General features: G+C 40.5%; 1 protein-coding gene across 10 annotated transcripts in view; it reads right to left on the minus strand.

Moving 5' to 3' along the window:
* The window catches only part of ST3GAL6 (ST3 beta-galactoside alpha-2,3-sialyltransferase 6), a 90031-nt gene that overhangs the window by 30150 nt on the left and 38568 nt on the right, over positions 1-21313 (minus strand). For 9 of the 10 annotated variants that reach the window (XR_011483468.1, XR_011483467.1, XM_020869833.2 and 6 more), the window contains exons 2-5: positions 20160-20259; positions 15585-15662; positions 9447-9550; positions 8420-8483 (exon numbers count right to left, since the gene is read on the minus strand). Coding sequence is in view for 8 of the 10 variants with exons in the window: in XM_020869833.2 (XP_020725492.1) it covers positions 8420-8483; positions 9447-9550; positions 15585-15662; positions 20160-20248 (335 nt within the window). In the remaining 2 variants the exon portion in view is untranslated. Of the gene's footprint in view, positions 1-8419; positions 8484-9446; positions 9551-15351; positions 15422-15584; positions 15663-20159; positions 20260-21313 lie in introns of those variants that run through there. The other variant, XM_070455013.1, reaches the window with a different exon arrangement.

Consider the following 21313-nt stretch of genomic DNA (forward strand, 5'->3'; position numbering starts at 1 on the left):
TAGCTAAACAACTCGCTGATCAATTATCTGGGCCAGACCCACAAAGATGGTTTCAAAGTGTTACCCACAATATCAGGTCTGGGACTGTAACTTTGGTGATTGTCTTGGTGATTATATTTTTTGTTTATCATTGCCTTTCTATAAGGTTGGTTAATACTAACCAAACTCATTTGGTCAGGACCTCTTCTACAAATATAATGAAATATGGGGAACTGTCAGGAAGCATTTAACAGGAGGCTTCCTGTGTGCTGTTTTGGAGCTGTCATGAATCCTCTGTTCCTTATTAATTCTTGAATATTCAGGAATTAAGAGGCAAGCCTCTCCCGGGACTGACAAATCCATGCATTTCCTTCATTAGTTTTTCCATATGAGAGGCGAGGCAAGTCTCTCCCGGGACTGACAAATCCATGCATTTCCTTCATTAGTTTTTCCATTGGTGAAAAGTAACTATTTACGACCCTCTTTTGATATGGATCGCCTTTTGGCCTTATGGCCTCTATTGCTCCTTGCTTCCTTGGTAAACTTGTAAAGTCTGATCTCTTGATCTTTAACTAAAGAAGCTACTGGTATATATACTCTTACAGAAATCAATAAAGCACCCTTGTTCCATCAGAGCTTGGGTCCCCGTGTCTTTCTCTCTCTCTCTCTATTTCTGGCTTATTCCCTGAAGCGCAAAGGCTGGCTGTGTAACCCAGGAAGTATTAGCCTCTTTCCTTCTTTCACTTTCTCATCGTTGACTCCGGACCACCAGGTTCCAGTCCATTAAAGGACCCCAGTGGTGCTAGTGGTAAAGAATCTGCCTGCAATGCAGGAGACCAGGAGACCTGGGTTCAATCCCTAGGTGGGGAAGATCCCCTGGAGGAGGGCATGGCAATCCACTCCAGTATTCTTGCCTAGAGAATCCCCATGGACAGAGGAGCCTGGTGGGCCACAGTCCATAGGGTCACAAAGAGTTGGACACAACTGAAGCAACTCAGCACACACGCACTGTTTGCTGTGACAAACCCACAGCGAACATCATTCTTAATGGTGAAAAACTGAGAGCATTTCCCCTAAGACCAGGGACAAGAAAAGGATGTTCACTCTCTCCACTCCCATTCAACATAGTTTTGGAAGTCCTCACCAAGGCAATCAGAGAAGAAAAAGAAATACAAATTGGCAAAGAGAAAGTAAAACTGTCACTGTTTGCAGTGACACATTACCATACACAGAAACTCCTAAAGATTCCACCAGAACCTACTAGACTTAATGAATCTGGTAAAGTTACAGGATACAAAATTAATGCACAGAAATCTCTTGCATTCTTATATGCCAACAATGAAAGATCAGAAACAGAAATTAAGAAAACAATCCATTTACCATCACAACAAAAAGAATAAAATATCAAGGAATAAATCTACCTAAGAAAGCAAAAGACCCATATTCAGAAAACTATAAAACACTGATGAAAGAAATCAAAGAGGACACAGATGGGAAAATATACCATGTTCTTGGATTGGAAGAATCAATATAGTGAAAATGAATACACTACCCAAAACAATCTACAGATTCAATGCAATCTGTATCCAATTACCATAGCATTCATCATGGTATTAGAACAATACCATTTGTATGGAAACACAAAAGACCCCAAATAATCAAAGTAATCTTGAGGAAGAGAAACAGAGCTGTAGGAAATCAGGCTCCCTGAGTTCAGACTATATGAAAAAGCTATGTAATCAAAACAGTACAGTACTCACAAAGAGAAAAAAACAGAAATATAGACCTATGAAATAGGTATAGAATAAAAAGCCCAGAGATAAACCCACACACCTATGGTCACCTAATCTATGACAAAGGAGGAAAGAATATACAATGGAGAAAAAACTCTTTAATAAGTGATGCTGAGAAAACTGGACAGCTACATGTAAGAGTGAAATTAGAATACTAATACCATACACAGAAATAAACTCAAAATTGATTCAATATCTAAATGTAAGGCTGGAAACTATAAAACTCTTAGAGAAAAACAGGCAGAACACTCTTTGACATAAATTGCAGCAACATCCTCTTTGACGCACCTCCTAGAGTAATGGAAATAAAAGCAAAAATTAAAAAATGGGACCTGGTTAAACTTAGAAGTTTTTGCACCATTAACAAGATGAAAAGATAACCCTCAGAATGGGAGTGTGTGCAAGTGTAGTCGCTCAGTCGTGTCTGACTCTTTGAAGCCTCATGGACAGTAGCCCACCAGGCTCCTCTGTCCATGGGATTTCTCAGGCAAGAATACTGGAAGGGTTGCCATTTCCTTCTCCAGGGGAATCTTCTCAATCCAGGGATCAAACCCACTTCTCTTGCATCTCCTGCATTAGAAGGCATGGATTCTTTACCACCAGTGCCACCTGGGAAGCCCATCAGAATGGGAGAAATATTTGCAAATGAAGTAACAAAGGATTAATCTCCAAAATATACAAACAGCTTATGGAGCTCAATATCAAAAAACAAGCAATCCAATCAAAAATGGGTGGAAGATCTACATAGATCTCTCTCCAAAGACAACATACAGATAGCCAAGAGGCAAATGAAAAGATACTCAACATCACTAATTATCAGAGAAATGCAAATCAAAAAATACAATATGGTATCACCTCACACTGGCCAGAAAGGCCATCACCAAAAAAACTTACAAACAATAAATGCTGGAGAGGGTATGAAGAAAAGGGAACCTTTTTACACTGTTGCTGGGAATGCAAATTGGCACAGCCACCATGGAGAACACTATTGAGGCTCCCTGAAAAACTAAACATAGAACCCAGCAATCCCACTACTGGACATATACCCTGAGATAACCAAAACTCAAAATGACACATGTTCATTACAGCACTATTTACAATAGCCAAGATATGGAAGCAGCCTAGATGTCCATCAACAGATGAATGAATAAAGAAGATGCAGTACACACACACACACACACACACACACACAATGGAATATTACTCAGCCATAAAAAGGAATGAAGTTGAGTCAGTGGAAGTGATATGGATGAACCTAGAGTCTGTCAGACAGAGTGAATTAAGTCAGAAAGAGAAAAACAAACATCCTATATTTTTTTTCCATTTATTTTTATTAGTTGGAGGCTAATTACTTTACATCATTACAGTAGTTTTTGTTATACATTGAAATGAATTAGCCATGGATTTACATGTATTCCCCATCCCAGTCTCCCCTCCCACCTCCCTCTCCACCCGATCCCTCTGGGTCTTCCCAGTGCACCAGGCCCGAGCACTTGTCTCATGTACCCAACCTGGGCTGGTTATCTGTTTCACCCTAGATAATATACATGTTTCAATGCTGTTCTCTTGAAACATCCCACCCTCGCCTTCTCCCAGAGTCCACAAGTCTCAAACATCCTATATTAACACATACATACAGATTCTAGAAAAATGGTACTGATGAACACACTTGCAGGGCAGGAACAGACGTGCAGAAGTAGAAAACGAACCTGTGGACACAGCAAGGGGGTAGGGGGGAAACTGACAGATTGTTTTGACATATATACAGTACTATGTATAAAACTGATAGCTAGTGGGAGGCTGCTATATAACACAGGGAGCTCAGCTCGCTGCTCTGTGATGACCTAGAGAGGCAGAATAGGGGAGAGGGTGGGAGGGAGACTCAAGAGGAAGGGGATATATGTGTACATACAGCTGATTCACAATATTGTGTAGCAGAAACACAACACTGTAAAGCAATTATATTTCAATAAAAAAAACATACCAAAAAGATAAATAAAATAATAAAAATGGGGGATGCAAAAATGGCCTATTGTGTGTTCTCCTCTTTTCACAGGGAAAACTGAGAACTCCTGTCACAAAATTATGGAGAAAGGCAAATTTCCAGAATGAATACTTTTCATATAATGAAAATATAACAGGTGTAATTACAAGTGAAAGTGAAATTGCTCAGTCGTGTACAACTCTTTGCGACCCCATGGACTGAAGCCCACCAGGCTCCTACATCCATGGGATTCTCCAGGCAAGAGTACTGGAGCGGGTTGCCATTTCCTTCTCTAGGGGATCTTCCCGACCCAGGGACTGAACCCAGGTCTCCTGCATTGCAGGCAGACGCTTTAACCTCTGAGCCACCAGGGAAGCCCATTGTAAATACAAGAGGAGAGGCCAATTATTACAATTTTTGCTAAGTGACCAAAAACTCTGAAAAAGAACAGGTTGGTGGGGAGCAAAGGGTGATGGGGGCAAAGAGGTTAGGGAAGCATGGAGGTAGAAAGAAAAACAAGGATGGAATTGTTACAACTCCGGGGCTCTTCCATACAGAGTTATGGCCAAACACACACTCCTGTTCCCTCCCCTCTAATTCTGGCCCAAGTTCTTCAGGGTACTAACTTTAGAAAAAGGCTGATCTGCCTCCCTGAGTTACTTTACTCACATTACCTACAAAGATGGCATAAACAAGCCCTCTAAGAAACTCCACCTCAGAATGATCTGCAACACCAACATTTTTCAAGCACTTTCATCTCCAAGAGACAAACCACCATTGGCTGCTTCAAGTGAGCGAGGTTGGTATAGTGTTACATAACTGACTTTAGATTCTTGACTATTTCCAGGCATAGAAACAGAAAATGGTAGACAACACTGACAAAGACTGTTACTTGCCACTCAATAATTATGTTTCACTAAGTAGGCACACAGCCACCTAGAATACAGGCTACACTTTCCAGTCCACATCCCAGCGAGGTGTGGCCCTGTGATTATACGTCTAGCCAGTGGGATATAATTGGTGGCTGCTAGCACGTTTTTTTTTTTTTTTTTAACAATTAGTCCTCTTTGGGAGACAGGGAGATGATGGGGAGCCTTGGTTTTTAGCATTGCCATTTTCCACGGTATACATTCCCATCACGGCTAACTTCAACCTTCCACCTTGATGGCACTGAACACAGAGTTGGGAAAAGCAGCAGCTCTCTCACAAGTTGGTACCAACTGGCTTCAGCACATCACTGGATGTGATAATGGGCTGTATGTAACTTCTGGGAAACGGCCTTAAAGAAGGAGGCAAGTCTCAATGGCTGGGGGCATGCCCTTCCTCCTCTGTCCCCTCTACTAGCTGGAATATACACATGACTGGTCAAAGGCCAACCATCAAAATGGACCAGAGGGGGGAACAAGAGTCACAAGAGAGAAGCCTCGGTCACTGAGCTGCTCTGAGAACGCTTATATGCAGACTTCATTTACATGACAATTGTCAGAAAGAGGAAAATTTGTATCTTATAAATGGAACTGATATTTGGAGTTTTCTCATTCACAGTGTAATCTATCCCAAGGACGTTCCTAGAACAGTGCTTGCACTGCAGAGGGTGAAAGTTCGACCCCTCCCTGGGGAACTAAAATCCTGCAAGCCAGGTAGAGCAGCCAAAAAAAAAAAAATAGAACTCTACCCCAACTAAGAGATCATGCTTGCTACATAGGATAAGTAAAGAATTCAGATCTGAAAGAATGAAAAAATATCTTAAGTTTTCTGGGAGGACAGAGGGTGAAGAGAAAAGCCAAAGGGGGAAGGGACTTGAAAAGGAGGTTCTTGCCTCTCTCCACCTGAGCCTGTCTCCCCGCTGACTCACAGAATCCTACAAAGACTGCACCCACAGACCCTTCCTAAAGCACGTGGGCCGCAGGCCCCAGATCCACAGAGAGGCTCGGGGAGGACTCCTCAACTAAGGGGGGTCCAGATCCTCAGCCTGAGAAGACTGACTGTTCTCAGACCTCGTTCTTCGAGGGCATTTTTCCAGGTAAAGAGCAGAAATGAGAACTACATAAAGGGCACTCGGGGGACAGACTAAGGGGACTCTGAGGCAGCAGTTGGCAGTTTAGTGCATTCTGCTTTGCTGGAGTTTACTTAAAATATAAACTTGGGCATGGGCTGAGGCCTGCTATTATCTTTGGGCTGTACTGTGGGTTTCAGACAAATGTAGAAGGACGTACTTAGAATGTAGGTCAAATTTATTATTACCTGTCAACTCCTCCTAAAAGTCAATATGTAAATGAAGATAATTTTGTCACAAGTATATTCTTATTTACTTTCAAAACGCTCTTTCTGACATCCCTTTTGGACGCATCAAACAAGCAATTGAGCAGTGCTGAGTGTCCAGTGCATCACCGTGCTCACTCTGGGAGACTCCAACAGGGATATTCGCCATTCACTCCACACCTGAATGGTTTCTGTCTGTACACTGATGTGACTTCCATCTCTTAACAAGCTCAGATCCAAGAACCCTTGCACCATGAGCATGATTTTCAATCCTTCACCACCAGCCGAACCCACCTCCGTCCCAGTGCAGGTGACAGTAAGAACCTGATGTGGGTTGGTGGTGGGTGAAGGGGGAGCTCCCTATGAGAAAGGAGGAAGTGTGGGGAAGAGCCAGACCAAGTCGGCAAGAAAAGAGGAAGCAGCCGGGCTGAGGTACATACAGATGATGAACACTTGTGTAGAGAGTGGCTCTGAAAGCAACTAAATAAAGCATAGATAGTTTTAAGCTATGACAAACCTAGACAGTGTATGTTAAAGAGCAGAGGCATCACTTTGCCAACAAAGGTCTGTATAGTCAAAGCTATGGTTTTTTCCAGTAGTCATGTACAGATGTGAGAGCTGGACCATAAGGAAGGCTGAGCACCAAAGAATCGGTGCTTTCAAACTGCGGTGCTGGAGAAGACTTTTGAGAGTCCCTCGGAAAGTAAGGAGATCAAACCAGTCAATCCTAAAGGAAAAGGGCCCTGAATATTCATTGGAAGGACTGATGCTGAAGTTGAAGCACCAATATTCTGGCCACCCGATCAGAAGAGCCAACTCATTGGAAAAGACCCTGATGCTGGAAAAGATTGAAGACAAAAGGAGAAGAGGGTGGCAGAGGATAAGATGGTTAGATACCATCACCAACTCAATAAACATGAGTTTGAGCAAACTTCAGGGGCTAGTGAAGGACAGGGAAGCCTGGCATGCTGCAGCCCATGGGGTCACAAAGAGTCGGACATGACTGAGCATCTAAACAACAATAGTTCTGAGATAGAAACCAGGCCAGAACAAAACCTCCAGTCATGTACCGTCTAGAATCCTGACAGTATCCCACATTTACAGGGTCAAAGAGTTTTTCAAAGATTTGCAGATACTTGCTACAATTATTTAAGACATAACCACTATCACTCTTAATCATCCAGCCCTGGATAGACCCACCCAGGTTCATATGTTGGCTCTGACATTCACAAGCTATAACAAACGACATGGATTTGCCTAGCCTCAGTTTCTCGATTTAAAAAATGAAGATCATCAAGCATATTCTGCTGGGTGCTTTTGTAAAAATTGGAGAGAACTGATCAAAAGTACACATGCCAAAGGTCGGCATAAAACGATAAAGATGAGAGTTATACAAACTTCAGGCAGGAATATATATGGCTGCTGTGGATATGCAACAAAAATTGAAAGTGATTAGGTTAATGGCATAGCTTTAAATTATAAAAAGTATAATCTGAAATGAATCAACATTATTACATAAATTACACCTCAATAACCTGGGTCCCTGACAGAGAAAAGAGAGATAAATTCAGACAAAATCTGTCACCACTCCTCCAGCTCTGTCTTGTGAACTATCTCCAATTTCACACTTTTGTCTGCTACCATCATTGCTGTCTGTATCAAAAAGCGCCTCTATTCTCCTGGATAAGAGGGGAATTCTGCCCATTTTCCTTTTTAATGGAGGTCTCACATCTGCAAGTCACTCTTTTCATCCCACTGGACAACCAGCCAAATTCCAAAATTCAGTTCAAAACTGTGAGAAATAAGTCCATCTCTGAAAAATAAGTTGACTTGCTAAGAAGTCTATCTTTGGCAACTCAGTCCCTAAGAGGTAACAGAACACCAAAATTTTCTAAAAACTAAAGTGCCTTTTGTTGCCAGAAATGTGTGTCTAAGCACGCCGTTCACCTCCCTCAAATATAATTCTGAATAAAAGAAAGAGAGCTGTTTCTGAAATCCAACATTCAAGTGAAACAGAAAAGATTCTCATGATCGAGCAGTTGAGAGCATGCATGGGAAGGTATGGAACCATGGAGGGAGGCTGTGAGCTGATCAACAGGGAGTGTGAATTAATTCTTCAGTAACAACAACTCAGAAAAGATGACTGTGGGTTAAAGACGTCCTGACTTGGCACTAGCATGGTGTGTCATCAAGACTGTCTGCAGTTTTGAGCCAACAATTATGCAATGTCTAAATTATATTTGTAGTCTGTTACTTCAAGTGCCACAGAAATAACTCCTGGGCATTTTAGTTATGCACAAAAGCTATGGTATCTTCCCGAGTGAATATATGTTACACTGAAGTACATATTTTGTACTAAAACTTAGCTAAAACTAAAACAGAAGCAAGAAAACAAACTCACTTGTCAAACTCATCAAAGAGACCACAATTCTGCAGTTTCGAAAGAGCAAGTCGAAAGTATGTGGCTAGAAAACAAGCGGAGTATTAGGAATAAAAGCAATCATGACTTCTTAGGTACATGGGAAACCACTTTATCCTCTGCCCTCCCCCAAATCCACTTCAAACTGGCATGATTACCTATATTTATTCTGTGGTGAAAATTCATGATACGACTACAACTGTTAGCCCTACTTAACAGGGGCACCTAAAATGTAAATGCTCTAAGGATACTTTCCAAAAATCCCAAGAAAACAATATGTTAATCTGAAAATAATCATAACCCAAAATTAACCATATCATATGATTCAGAAAATGACATTGGTATAGAACTCAATATTGTACCAGTTTAAATTTATCAAACTCTCTACAATATATTCTAAATACACACACAGCATCAGCTGAATAAGGAAAATCTAACTCAGGAAACTATAGACTTGTCACCTAAAAGGCTTTCAGGGTTTCTCAAAAATCTAGCATGTAAAGCAAAGCAGTGGTCAGTAAGCAGAGGGAAAATCATTTCATCATTAGTAGATGGAGCAATTCTCTCTAAATTTAGCAAAAACAAAACATCCTCTGATTAAATTAAAAGACTGACCACGGATTTAGAACTTGCTGATGACATAAAACTCCTAAGAGGCAAAATGGGAGAATAGGAGGAAGTTAACCCACAGAATTGTCTTGCTAATTCTCAACTGGAATAAAGTAAAGCATTGAACTCACGAATAATACGGTGGTAAAACAAAAGTGAAAAACAGTTTCTCGACAACAAAAAAATCTGCCTTTCTTCATTCTTTTATTCTACACTGACTCAAAACGAGTGGGGATTTACATACTAAAATATAATTCCTTTCACCCAATCTCAAAAATCACATCTTTAAGAATCACTATGAAACAAAAAGATTAAAAGACCTTAAAATTATAGAAAAACATATGGTTCACATCAAACACCAGTCATAGTGTTAGGGCAAGGTAAGAATAATATTACTGACCTGATGCTCTTATCCCATAGGGCAAATCAAACTTATCGCTACCGTAGAAGGAAACAGTATTTTTAAAATCAGCTGCACACAGAAAAGGGTGAAACTGATGATACCTGGAAGAAAAGGATAAAGAATGACTTTCCCAAATGTGTACAGTATTTGCAGGTTTTTAAAATCACAACTGTAAAAAACTGCAGTATGTCATTCCTATCGTTAGATATGACTACAAATGTGCATATAATTACTTTTAAGATTCTTTCAAAATCATCTTAAACACCACTTAAATGCTACATAGAATAGGATAGGCAATGGAACTACACACTCAGAATGGAAATGCTTTCCAGGTAGTAAAACCAAAACCATGTAACAGCTTGGAGGAGGGGACACAAAGTTTAAATACAAGTGAACCCCAAAGGTAGCCTACAGGAAGAAACAAAAGAACAAATGAGGGAAAATAAAAGTACAAATGCTGATCCACTCCCCAAAGAAAAGATACCATATATATATAAAGCTGCTGTCAGCAGTGAAAATTAAAATACACTAAAAGCTAGATGAACTCTCTCCTGATGTCATTAAATTCAAATATACTCAAGAAGGACGGGTGTCTTCTTGCCTCCCTGCCCCGCTTCTACACTCAGGTACTCTCTCAGACAAGAATGTTTCATGAGACAGCTCGGTTTTTTTTTACGGTCCCTTCTTTCCACCCTTACCAGTTTTGTTCTTCCTAAATAAATAAACTGCAGGTGGAGATCAGAGTGCCCCTGGGGTTTCAGAGGCCATGTGACAAAATGGAAATAAGAAGCACTAGAGTAGGAATGAGGGCTTCCCCAACGGCTCAGTGGTAAAGAGTTCGCCTTCAACTGCAGGAGGTGCGGTTCAACCCCTGGGCCGGGAAGATCCCCTGGAGGAGGGCAGGGCAACCCACTCCAGTATTCTTGCCTGGAGAATCCCATGGACAGAGGAGCCTGGTGGGCTACGGTCCATAGGGGTCACAAGAGTCGGACACAAGTGAAGCAACTGAGCAAGCATGAATAACGATGAATTAGCTTCAGCTTTATCCTCAAGATCTCCAGAGCTGAGCTGAGAACTTACACCATATTCAGACTAAGCAAAGAGGTGACAGACCACCCCTTCCTACTTGAGAAGAGTGTGTATGTCAGATTCAGTTGTGACAAGTGTTAGCAGCCTGGGGAAGGGGATTCCAGCCAATTTCAAAAGGTACCAGGCTTGATCTCTAAGCTCGGGATCTGCTCTGGGAAGAGAAGGGTCAGGGCTCTTGACTTTAAATTTCTAAATGAAATAACTGTTCAACACTGAGGGCAAAGAATGTGGCCTGCCATTTCAGTAAACAAAGGATATTGAAGCCTTTAAGCCTTCAACTACTCCATCTGAACCCCAACTGCACTCTGTCGGGAATTCAGGAAGAAAAACAAAAACAGGATACAGTCCCCAGATAGCTATGGTGCATATCCAAAGAGTAATTTCAATAATCCAGTCTCTTGCATCTTCCCACACATAGAAAAGGGCTGAATTCATTATCTTGAGATGTCTGTTTAGTTTAATTAGCACTAATCTTTTGATGTTTGACTCCCTGATGTTGGTTTGCTGTTTTTGCAAAAACTCCTGTAAATACTGGCTTCTCCTATACCTCTTTGGAACAGTCCCTCAGAGCTATCCGAGAAGCTGTAACCCCAGCTTAAGTCCTCAGTAACGCCCCAAATAAAACATAATGCTCAACTTGTAGGTTGTGGGTTTTTTCTTTTTTTTCCAGTCGACAGCACCATGTCTCACACAAAGTTGGGGCTCAATAAGTTTCAGCCTTATCTATAATAACTATACTTGACATCGTATTGTATTACAGTAGGTTATATTACATTATAATGATCATATTACATATCTGCTGTTGGTACTCCTACAAAAGCCTGGAAAGTAAATTCTACTAGTCAATTTAGACTGTAAACAAAAAAGGTGACCTGCCATTTCAGTAAACAAAGGATGCTGAGGCCAGCAAGCCTTCAGCCACTACAGCTGCCCCAGAGGGAAATTCACAATGGAGGAAAACAGAATACTGGCCTTAGACAGTGCCCTAGACAATTATGGTACATAACAAAAAGAATCATTTCAATAAACTCAGACTCCTGCATCTTCCTATCTATAGAAAAGCATGAAAATCAATAACTTGAGATGTCTGCTTTTGGGATTCAGTTCAGTTCAGTCGCTCAGTCGTGTCCGACTCTTTGCGATCCCATGAATCGCAGCACGCCAGGCCTCCCTGTCCATCACAAACTCCCGAAGTTTACTCAAACTCTTGCCCATTGAGTCGGTGATGCCATCCAGCCATCTCATCCTCTGTTGCCCCCTTCTCCTCCTGCCCCCAATCCCTCCCAGCATCAGGGTCTTTTCCAATGAGTCAACTCTTCGCATGAGGTGGTCAAAGTATTGGAGTTTCAGCTTCAGCATCAGTCCTTCCAATGAACACCCAGGACTGATCTCCTTCAGGATGGACTGGTTGGATCTCCTTGAAGTCCAAGGGACTCTCAAGAGTCTTCTCCAACACCACAGTTCAAAAGCATCAATGTTTTGGTGCTCAGCTTTCTTCACAGTCCAACTCTCACATCCACACATGACCACTGGAAAAACCATAGCCTTGACCAAATGGACCTTTGCTGGCAAAGTAATATCTCTGCTTTTTAATATGCTACCTAGGTTGGTCATAAGTTTCCTTCCAAGGAGTAAGCGTCTTTTAATTTCTTGGCTGCAGTCACAATCCGCAGTGATTCTGGAGCCCAAAAAAATGAAGTCTGACACTGTTTCCACTGTCTCCCCATCTATTTCCCATGAAGTGACAGAGTCAGATGCCATGATCTTAGTTTTCTGAATGTTAAGCTTTAAGCCAACTTTTTCACTCTCCTCTTTCACTTTCATCAAGAAACTTTTTAGTTCCTCTTCACTTTCTGCCATAAGGGTGGTGTCATCTGCATATCTGAGGTTATTGATATTTCTCCCAGCAATCTTGATTCCAGCTGTGCTTCTTCCAGCCCAGCGTTTCTCATGATGTACTCTGCATATAAGTTAAATAAGCAGGGTGACAATATACAGCCTTGACGTATTCCTTTTCCTATTTGGAACCAGTCTGTTGTTCCATGTAAAGAAGAAATAGATATTTTTCTGGAACTCTCTTGCTTTTTCATTTATCCAGCTGATATTGGCAAATTGATCTCTGGTTCCTCTGCCTTTTCTAAAACCAGCTTGAACATCTGGAAGTTCTCAGTTCACGTATTGCTGACGCCTGGCTTGGAGAATTTTGAGCATTACCTTACTAGCGTGTGAGATGAGTGCAATTGTGCGGTAGCATTCTTTGGGATTGCCTTTCTTAGGGATTGGAATGAAAACTGACCTTTTCCAGTCCTGTGGCCCCTGCTGAGTTTTCTTTGGGATTGCCTTTCTTAGGGATTGGAATGAAAACTGACCTTTTCCAGTCCTGTAGCCCCTGCTGAGTTTTCCAAATTTGCTGGCATATTGAGTGCAGCTCTTTCACAGCATCATCTTTCAGGATTTGAAATAGCTCAACTGAAATTCCATCACATCCACTAGCTTTCTTCGTAGTGATGCTTTCTAAGGCCCACTTGACTTCACATTACAGGATGTCTGGCTCTAGGTGAGTGACCACACCATCATGATTATCTGGGTCGTGAAGATCTTTTTTGTACAGTTCTTCTGTGTATTCTTGCCACCTCTTCTTAATATCTTCTGCTTCTGTTAGGTCTATACCATTTCTGTCCTTTATTGAGCCCATCTTTGCATGAAATGTTCCCTTGGTATCTCTAATTTTCTTGACGAGATCTCTAGTCTTTCCCATTCTGTTGTTTTCTGTTTGACAACACATCTGTCTTTTTCAGTAAAAACGACTCTATATCCTGGCTCCTCCCTTACCTCTTTGGAAGCATTCCTCAGAGCTGTCTGAGAGGCTGCCATCCCAGGCTTCAGTCCTTAGTGTTTGGGCTCTGCTCTATCGCTCGGTTGTGTCTGACTGTGACCCCACAGACTGCAGCCCACCAGGTTCCTCTGTCCATGGATTTTTTTAAGCAAGAATACTGGAGTGGATTGCCATTTCCTCCGCCAAGGGATCTTTCCGACCCAGGGTTTGAACCCACATCTCCTGTGTCTGCTACACTGCAGGTGGATTCTTCACCTGCTGACCCATAGTAAGGTAATAAGGTTCCCAAGTAAAACATTCTCAACTTTTAGGTTGTGCTTTTTTTTTTTTTTTTTAATTCAGTTGACAAGAGAAAGAAACTGAAGCTATAAAAAAAGTGAAGTAACTATTATCTGGAGTCACTAACCCATTTGTTTCAGCTCTCAAAGCTGAAACCATGCCTAATCTCAACACTAGGGAAAGCTGTCCAGTCCTAGCACATTCACCGATGGTAATACCGCCAGGTTTCCCAGCAGAGCTTCTCCCAAAGCCTACTGACAAAGGAGAGCCCTGCCTCCAAGGAATACTATTCACAGGACAGGTGTGCAGACTTACACATCTGCTGAGCAGTCTTTCATAAATACTTTAACCCCTCTGGGTTTTCTCAGAAAGGAAATACCTTTCTTCTCTAAAGCTAAAGAGTACCTTGATTCTAGAGAAGCATTCCAAACCTGCTGTCTGCAACTGTTCGTGGCTCTTGAAGTCAATTTTGCAAGTCAAGATCAGCTCATTTTTAAAAAGTGAATAGAACAGATTATAGGGTATCTGGAGTAGAAGAGGTAAAAGCTGTTTATTTTTTTATTATAAATAAACTTAGTACAAACACTAAGTTCCAAGGCAAGATATACTTCTTACTATGGGTCATGGTAAACAAAACAATTTTAACCACTCTTCTAGTTTTGCAATCGTCCTAACTGGACACACACCCATGGATTGACTACAAGCAGCCATGGTACACCCATAGTTAGACATGAAAATACTTTGTGCTTCTAAAGCATTCCAGAGTTGGCTGATTTTAAATGGATCTGTAGCCTCAAAAGATTAAGAATCAGTCATGGAAAGGTACTGAGAAATGGCATATTTCCTGCCGTACCAGTAAATAATGTCTCAGTCATCAGTGATGGCAGCCACCACTGACGGTGAACTGGTGAGCCCTGGGGGAACTCAGGATGTGAAAACCCAAGACACGAGCCCCAGACAGCTAAGCTGCATATCAAAGGAATTTCAGGGGGCCCAGACTCTTGCATCTTCCCATACACAGAAACGCACTAAGTTCCTTAACTTGAGATATCTGGGTTTCCTTTAATTCACAACAATCTGTTAACATTCAGACTACCTGCCCTTTATTGTAAAACTTCTATATAACCTAGTTTCCCTACTTTCCCTCCTTGGAGCAGTTCTCTCAGGGTTACTTGAGATGCTGCTTCCTGGACTTGAAGTCCTAAAATGCCCACCACATAAAGCATAACTCTCAACTTTTAGGCTGTGAATATTTTTTAAGTTGGCAGGACAGTACAATAATATAAGGAAAAAAGACGATGTGAATTTTAGATCCTTAACAGATAAAAATGCTGAAAAGCTTCTATGTGTTTACACAATTCAACATGCCCAGACCTGACTGTCATTTATTTCTGGAAGCATTTTGACCAGCACTCTGTCAAAGCCGTGGTGACAAATGAAAAGAATATTTGTGGATGGAACAGTAAATTCTTTTCAAGTCCTGACAACCATAATCAACAATCAGTTACACCCTATGAAGTTCATTAAAAGTTTGTGAAAGGAAAATTTCTGCTGTACACTTTAACCTAGAGGTAAGGCAGAAGAAACCAAAAAATAAAAAGGGTGGAAAAATAACATGGGAATGAGGGTGGGAAAATAAAACCCTGAAAGGACAGTGCACTCTTAGGATCAAACATAACCAGACCTCTCTAATCTCACCTGTGTGAAAAGAAAACTGGTCTGACTGAGTTCTTCATTGCCTTTTCTTAAAACATATGCAGAGTTCTGACTAAAAGCACAAAAAGACAAGGACAGTCAGGCTCTTCCCTAAATGCAGGGTATCTATTTTACATTGCTAAGATTTGCACAGAAAAAAAGCAAACAAGTGTGGAGAACAATGACAAACACATTTTTGAACATTTTGTGGGCCGCGGTTTCTTTGGTATGTTTACCTCAGGAGAGAGGCAAAAGCTGGCTTTGATGAACAAGGCTGGATCTTACTCCTTTGCTTCATGTCCATAGGTGTCACCCTAGGAGACAAAACAAGTGTCCGTCAGAAAGCAGAACTGGGCAGCCAGCCCGAAGGGAAGCAAGCGCCCTGGGAACCTGAGCGGGACCCCCAGGGAGAGGCTTCTCAGACAGGGGATATGGATCCTCACTGTAGGCCCTGAGGTAGGACAGAAACTTTCCTAGTCCGGGACATGTCTGAGGATTCATGGATATAAAGCAAGGGAGAGTAGAAAAAAGGCTGAGGTGACAAGCGACCCAGAAGGGCCAGAGAGCAGCGACTCAAAGGACCCTTTGAGAAGAACTGGGAAAAAAATAAAGAAAGAAGAACTAGGACTCCCACACTATGGAAGCCATGACCTGGCTCATAGTTTAGAAGTTCCTGAATGCCTGAGAAATGCACACAGCTATCAAGGTCCTCCACGCCACCTGCATGGATACCTATGGGCAGTAAATGCCAGAGAGACGCTGTCCTGAGCAGCTTCCAGAAACCCTGCCTGGGGCCTGGGGACCCCACCGTCCCGCTACTTGGCATCATAGCGAACTCTCCTCTGTTCTTGGCACCGGTTAGGTGCTTGTGTCTCTCCTGAAAGGAGCACTGTCTCCACCATTTGAAAGGGTTTTGTGAAACCAGACAGAGCATGACAACGAAGACAGATGAAGGGGACGGGGCGGCAGGGTCCAGACTCAGCCGGGAAAGAGGAAAACAGCCTCACATGAGAAACTAGGAATGGTCATCAGATGTATGGAGAATTAACCTAAAAAAGAAAACCAACTGGTTTTCTTCTATAATCACCAGATTCAAACAGAAATAGCCTAACCCCTTCAGGGATTGACTCGATTTTAAACTTTTTTAGTACAAAATTCCCAGTTAACACTCTAGGTTTCTGTACTATGAGGCTAGTTGAAGAGACTCATCTTTGGTAAATACCCCAAATGGCAAAAACCTCTTGATTTACTTGTAAGGAAGATACATAAATATGGTGGGATATGACACCAAGCCATGAAAATCAAATTATAGTCAGAAGACTAAAGTATATTACTTGGCTTCCAAGTCTATTAAAATAGAAAACAAACTATTTGAGGGTATTGTGAAGCCAAACTTTGAGTGTTTTTTTTAAAAGACAATTATTCATCTTAAATAGTTAAGGAAGCAAGTTCACAGCATCTGAGGTAATTTCATGATATTTTCTGTGGAGTAAAGTGTTCGTTTAGGAGTGACATGAGCATGCCTCGAATTCTAATGACCAAAAAATGTGCTGAATTTGGACCCTTTTCATTGTCTTCTTTATCATTTCCCCTGTGAGCCAGAATATGATTTCTTGGGAATTAGCAATCGAGCCAACTTTGTACTTTCTCTTCTGTTCTTATCTCCCATTACTAAGTATGGAACAGAGGCAGGAAGGTGCAAAGATACAGGGAGAGATGCTGGGAGTAGGAGCCTCGCAGGGTGCACGATCAGACTTCTAAGATCGCTGACTCATTGGTGGTGGTGGTTTAGTCGCCAAGTGGTGTCCAACTCTTGCGACCCCATGGACTGTAGCCCGCCAGACTCCTCTGTCCATGGGGATTCTCCAGGCAAGAATACTGGAGTGGGTTGCCATTTCCTTCTCCAGGGAATCTTCCCCACCCAGGGATCGAGGCCGGGTTGGCCAAAAACCTCAAAACTTACAGCCAAATGCACGCACCTGGCACTGGATTTCTCCAGCGACCATAAACAGCATTACAAGATTTGCTAACTTCCTTCCATAAAGAGCACTACAATGATTTTTCAATCAACCAGTAATGAAATCAAATGCAGAAGCAGCATTTTTTTTTTAATTTAGTAAAACAAAACCTAGAAACATGATATAGCATCTACTATTCAAACACTGGCAAAAAATACTGGACTTTTGTCTAAGTGAAGACGTTTTTTGTGGTTTGACATCATATAATACTACCCATTCAGAATTTAAAGGTCATTAAAACTCGATTCCCTTGCCAAAGGACTGGCAATAGGAAGAAAGGGTACCTCGAGACTATCAGACAGCTCTCCTCCAGGACTTCATTATACATTTACAAGCTAAGTAACTGGGTTTTCCAACCGGCTTCCACATCACAATTCTTCTGCTCTAGTCATCTGCAGAAGAGGTTTTTTTTTTAACATTTGTGCTAAACAGTAGGCAATTTCTGAGCAGAACTCTGGGAAACTCAAGCAGAGTAATTCCAAAAGTATCAGACTCCTGAATTCTGAGTTTTAAAGATATATTTTGAGGAGAAAAAGACATAATCTATTTTGATGCTTTCATTTTAGTATTTTTGAATCACCCATCCTCAGTGTTAAAAAAAACTGTTTTTGTCTTTTCCCCCAAAGCCAACGGGAACTTGAAGAAAATGTGAAAGCCTATTGCTGAATTCCAGGAGTGCAAAAGGAATAAACTCTGCTGGTTGGAAAAAAAAAAACTGTTTTGCGTAACTGAGGATACTTTTGGTTCAAACCATGTTAATTTACATGGTTTGTTGCAAACATTTTAAAATAAAGCAACATGTATATTAACTTTTCTATTTATCTTTATTATAGAAAATATTTTAGAATGTTCTCCATAGACTAGCATAGTTATCAATGGTCTCAAACTCTTGGTGGGAATGGTAGTTAAGCAAAGTATAGCTCAAGAATTTGGAAAGTTAGGAAAAGAGAGCCTCTCTCCCCACCCCTATCTAAATGTGAAATTTGGTAAATCAGAATACTTTATAAAAAACAAATTCATATTAATCACCATTATAAGAGGTGTTTGTTTTTAACTACACTGAAGACAATCAGGAAAGTTTTTTTCCCTTAACGCTTCTCCCTAGGGTAGCATCATAACAAAAACTTAATACTAAGAAACATTTTATATGCTATAAAATGTTTAATACACAGTTTAAACTAGATTATCTGTTTCTTCTCCCACAATAATCTGTTTCTAGTATCAGCAACATTTGGCAAGTTTATTTTTTGGATATAAACTGTGGTTCATCTGTTCACTGTTTCAAGTAAAAAAAAAATCATTTCCAGGAGAAAAAGCAGAAAAAGCATCAATTAACAAGAAGGACAAGTGACTTCATTTGTTTTTAGAAAAAGAAATGCTTACTTAACTATCCTGTATTTGGACTTATTCAGGTGTTAAGAAATTGAGGGAGGTGTAAAACGTTAAATGACAACAGTGCTCTTTTTTTAACCTAACAGCCCAGCCTTAACTGTGAACTTGAATCCAAAAAGGACAGCTGTCATAGAGTGAACTCAAGGAAATGTCTGGTTGGCATTGATAAGCACCAGCAATAGTCAAATGGAGAGACATACTTGCATGGTCAATTTAGTCTCTAATTCCAGTAAGTTCATTGCTTTGAGAAGCACCTCTTTTTTTAAACACACCACAAGGAAAGTATAGACAGTTGCCCTACATCACATGCTCTGTGACTTATAGAAATCAGTACACTTTCAGATTAGACAGATCATTTTTTTTAATCTTTGGATCTGTTTTGCTTCAGTTTGAAAAGTTGTACTGTAATTAATCAACTCTAGAAAAATTTTGTATATGGTAGTATAGAGTTAATTTATCCTGTGACAATGCTGCTCTGAATTTTCTTCTGTTTTTCAAAAAAACAAAACCTGTTGCTTAGAAGCCATGAACCGTTTTACTCTACTTCAACTTGTCAAAATTTCCTTGTTTTAAAAAATGATCATGTGGGTTCACTCAGGAAATCCACGTCCGGAAGCTTGTATTTAAGTTGACAAGTTGTGATAGATCAGGAACTGCTCTTACTCCTTTTTCAAAGAAATATACATGATTTTAAAGCTTTCTCAGTTGTCACATGCTCTGCAACTAGTGCAAGGAAATCAAGTCCTGTGTTGTATTTGTTCCAGTCGTTTCTATTCAGGTCACATATTGTAGCTAATTTTTATTTGTAATTTATTTATTCAAACTAAGTAAATACTTTTCAAAATAGAAAAGGGAAAAGGATAAAAAGCTTAATCTAGGAGTTTTCTCTGTAATAAAGCTACCTGTGCCTCTCCAAATTTTGTATGTGATATTTCAAGTCAAAGTCATTTCAAATTCTACCTATGTCATTATTCAGCAAATATTTTTAAACAAAGGAAACCATATGTAGTGTCCACATTTATCAACAATCTTTATCCCTGTATTTTAGACTCAAGACTCGAATGCCACTGAGTCTAAGAAGTACTCCATCAATTCAAAAAGATGAATTATATAAATCAGAATCCCAAAGACAGTCAAGACCACTGCTTCACTGAAAAGTAAAAAAAAAAAAAAAACAACAACACAAACACCGATGTTGCTTACTAACATTTAAATGGTTATGTGTAATGTATAAGATATTAGAATGGTAAAACTCTAATCTATAATGGAAAAGCTAGAAAAGGCTCAAAATGTTACAGGGTTTGTTTATGTGTTCTGTAATAGGTCCTTCTAATACCATTTGTGTGTCCATGTGAAAGACCAGTTGGGGGGTCATTTTTAAGCAGCAAAAATAAGACTTACCCGTAGTCATTTGTTCTCCACAAGATACAATGCAGCACATAATAGAGGAAGACGGCACTCAGCGAGATGGCCACAAGGTACCCTCTCATGGCTGGCCCACCTGTAACAGAGGGAATGATGCCAAGGGGAAGGCAAGGTCATTACACAGATGCTCCACACAGTGACCCACCTGTAAGCATCAGTGAACAAAGAAACACACAGAGGGAAGAACGGAAGAAACTGATGCCAGCCGATCATTTTAGAAACACCCACTAAATTTGCAGGAGGAGAATATTTTTTTCTGTCTCTCACCCTCTTTAATCAACGCAACACGATTCATGTCTAGAACAATACTTTCCCTTATTAAAGACGTAAAAAATTCATTCAGAACAAAATTTTACACATTTAATACTCATTTTTTAAAAAAATACCTATTTTCTCTCTCTCAAGAGAAGTGAATATATACCTTAAGATGTAATAAAAACATTTGTTTCATCAGTGCTCAAAATGACTTTTAAATGCTATATAAACTAAAAGTCATTTCCTCACTTTAAAAGACTGGGGGAAAAACTACTAAAAAATATTTACCATATCCTCAATTTTTACACACTTTTATATGCACCACGTCACAGCATAGGTAAATTTAGCTCCTTTACAAAATAGATTTTTTTTTTAAAGCCTAAAACATTTTCTTTAGTTTCCACTTCTGCTTCATAGGCAGATATGAACATGGTCTCACTTCTACATGTAAGTAAATGTGAAAGACAAATTTAAAAATGTCTTTATTTCAGTGCCTCTTTCCATCTCCTACCAGGTTCCTGGTTCACCTAGACTTGAATGTCCCACGCCACTCACTCTTGTCCAAAGTGTGAAAGTGTTTAGTCACTCGGTCATGTCCGACTCTGCAATCCCATGGACTGGAGCCTGCCAGGCTCCTCTGTCCATGGGATTCTCCAGGCAAGAATATTGGAGTGGATATGGAAATGGCTATTTCCTTCTAGAGGGAATCTGCCCAGCCCAGGGATCGAACCCACGTCTCCAACATTGGCAGGTGGATTCTTTACCATCTGAGCCGCTAAGGAAGCTAACCTCAATTAGGGTGGTGCAGTGTAGAACATGTGAGTCTAGTTACATTCTTTTTTTTTTTGTAATTTTATTGAAATATATTTGATTGG

The sequence above is a fragment of the Odocoileus virginianus genome, chromosome 25, assembly GCF_023699985.2.
Source record: "Odocoileus virginianus isolate 20LAN1187 ecotype Illinois chromosome 25, Ovbor_1.2, whole genome shotgun sequence".
NCBI classification, from domain to species: domain Eukaryota; kingdom Metazoa; phylum Chordata; class Mammalia; order Artiodactyla; family Cervidae; genus Odocoileus; species Odocoileus virginianus.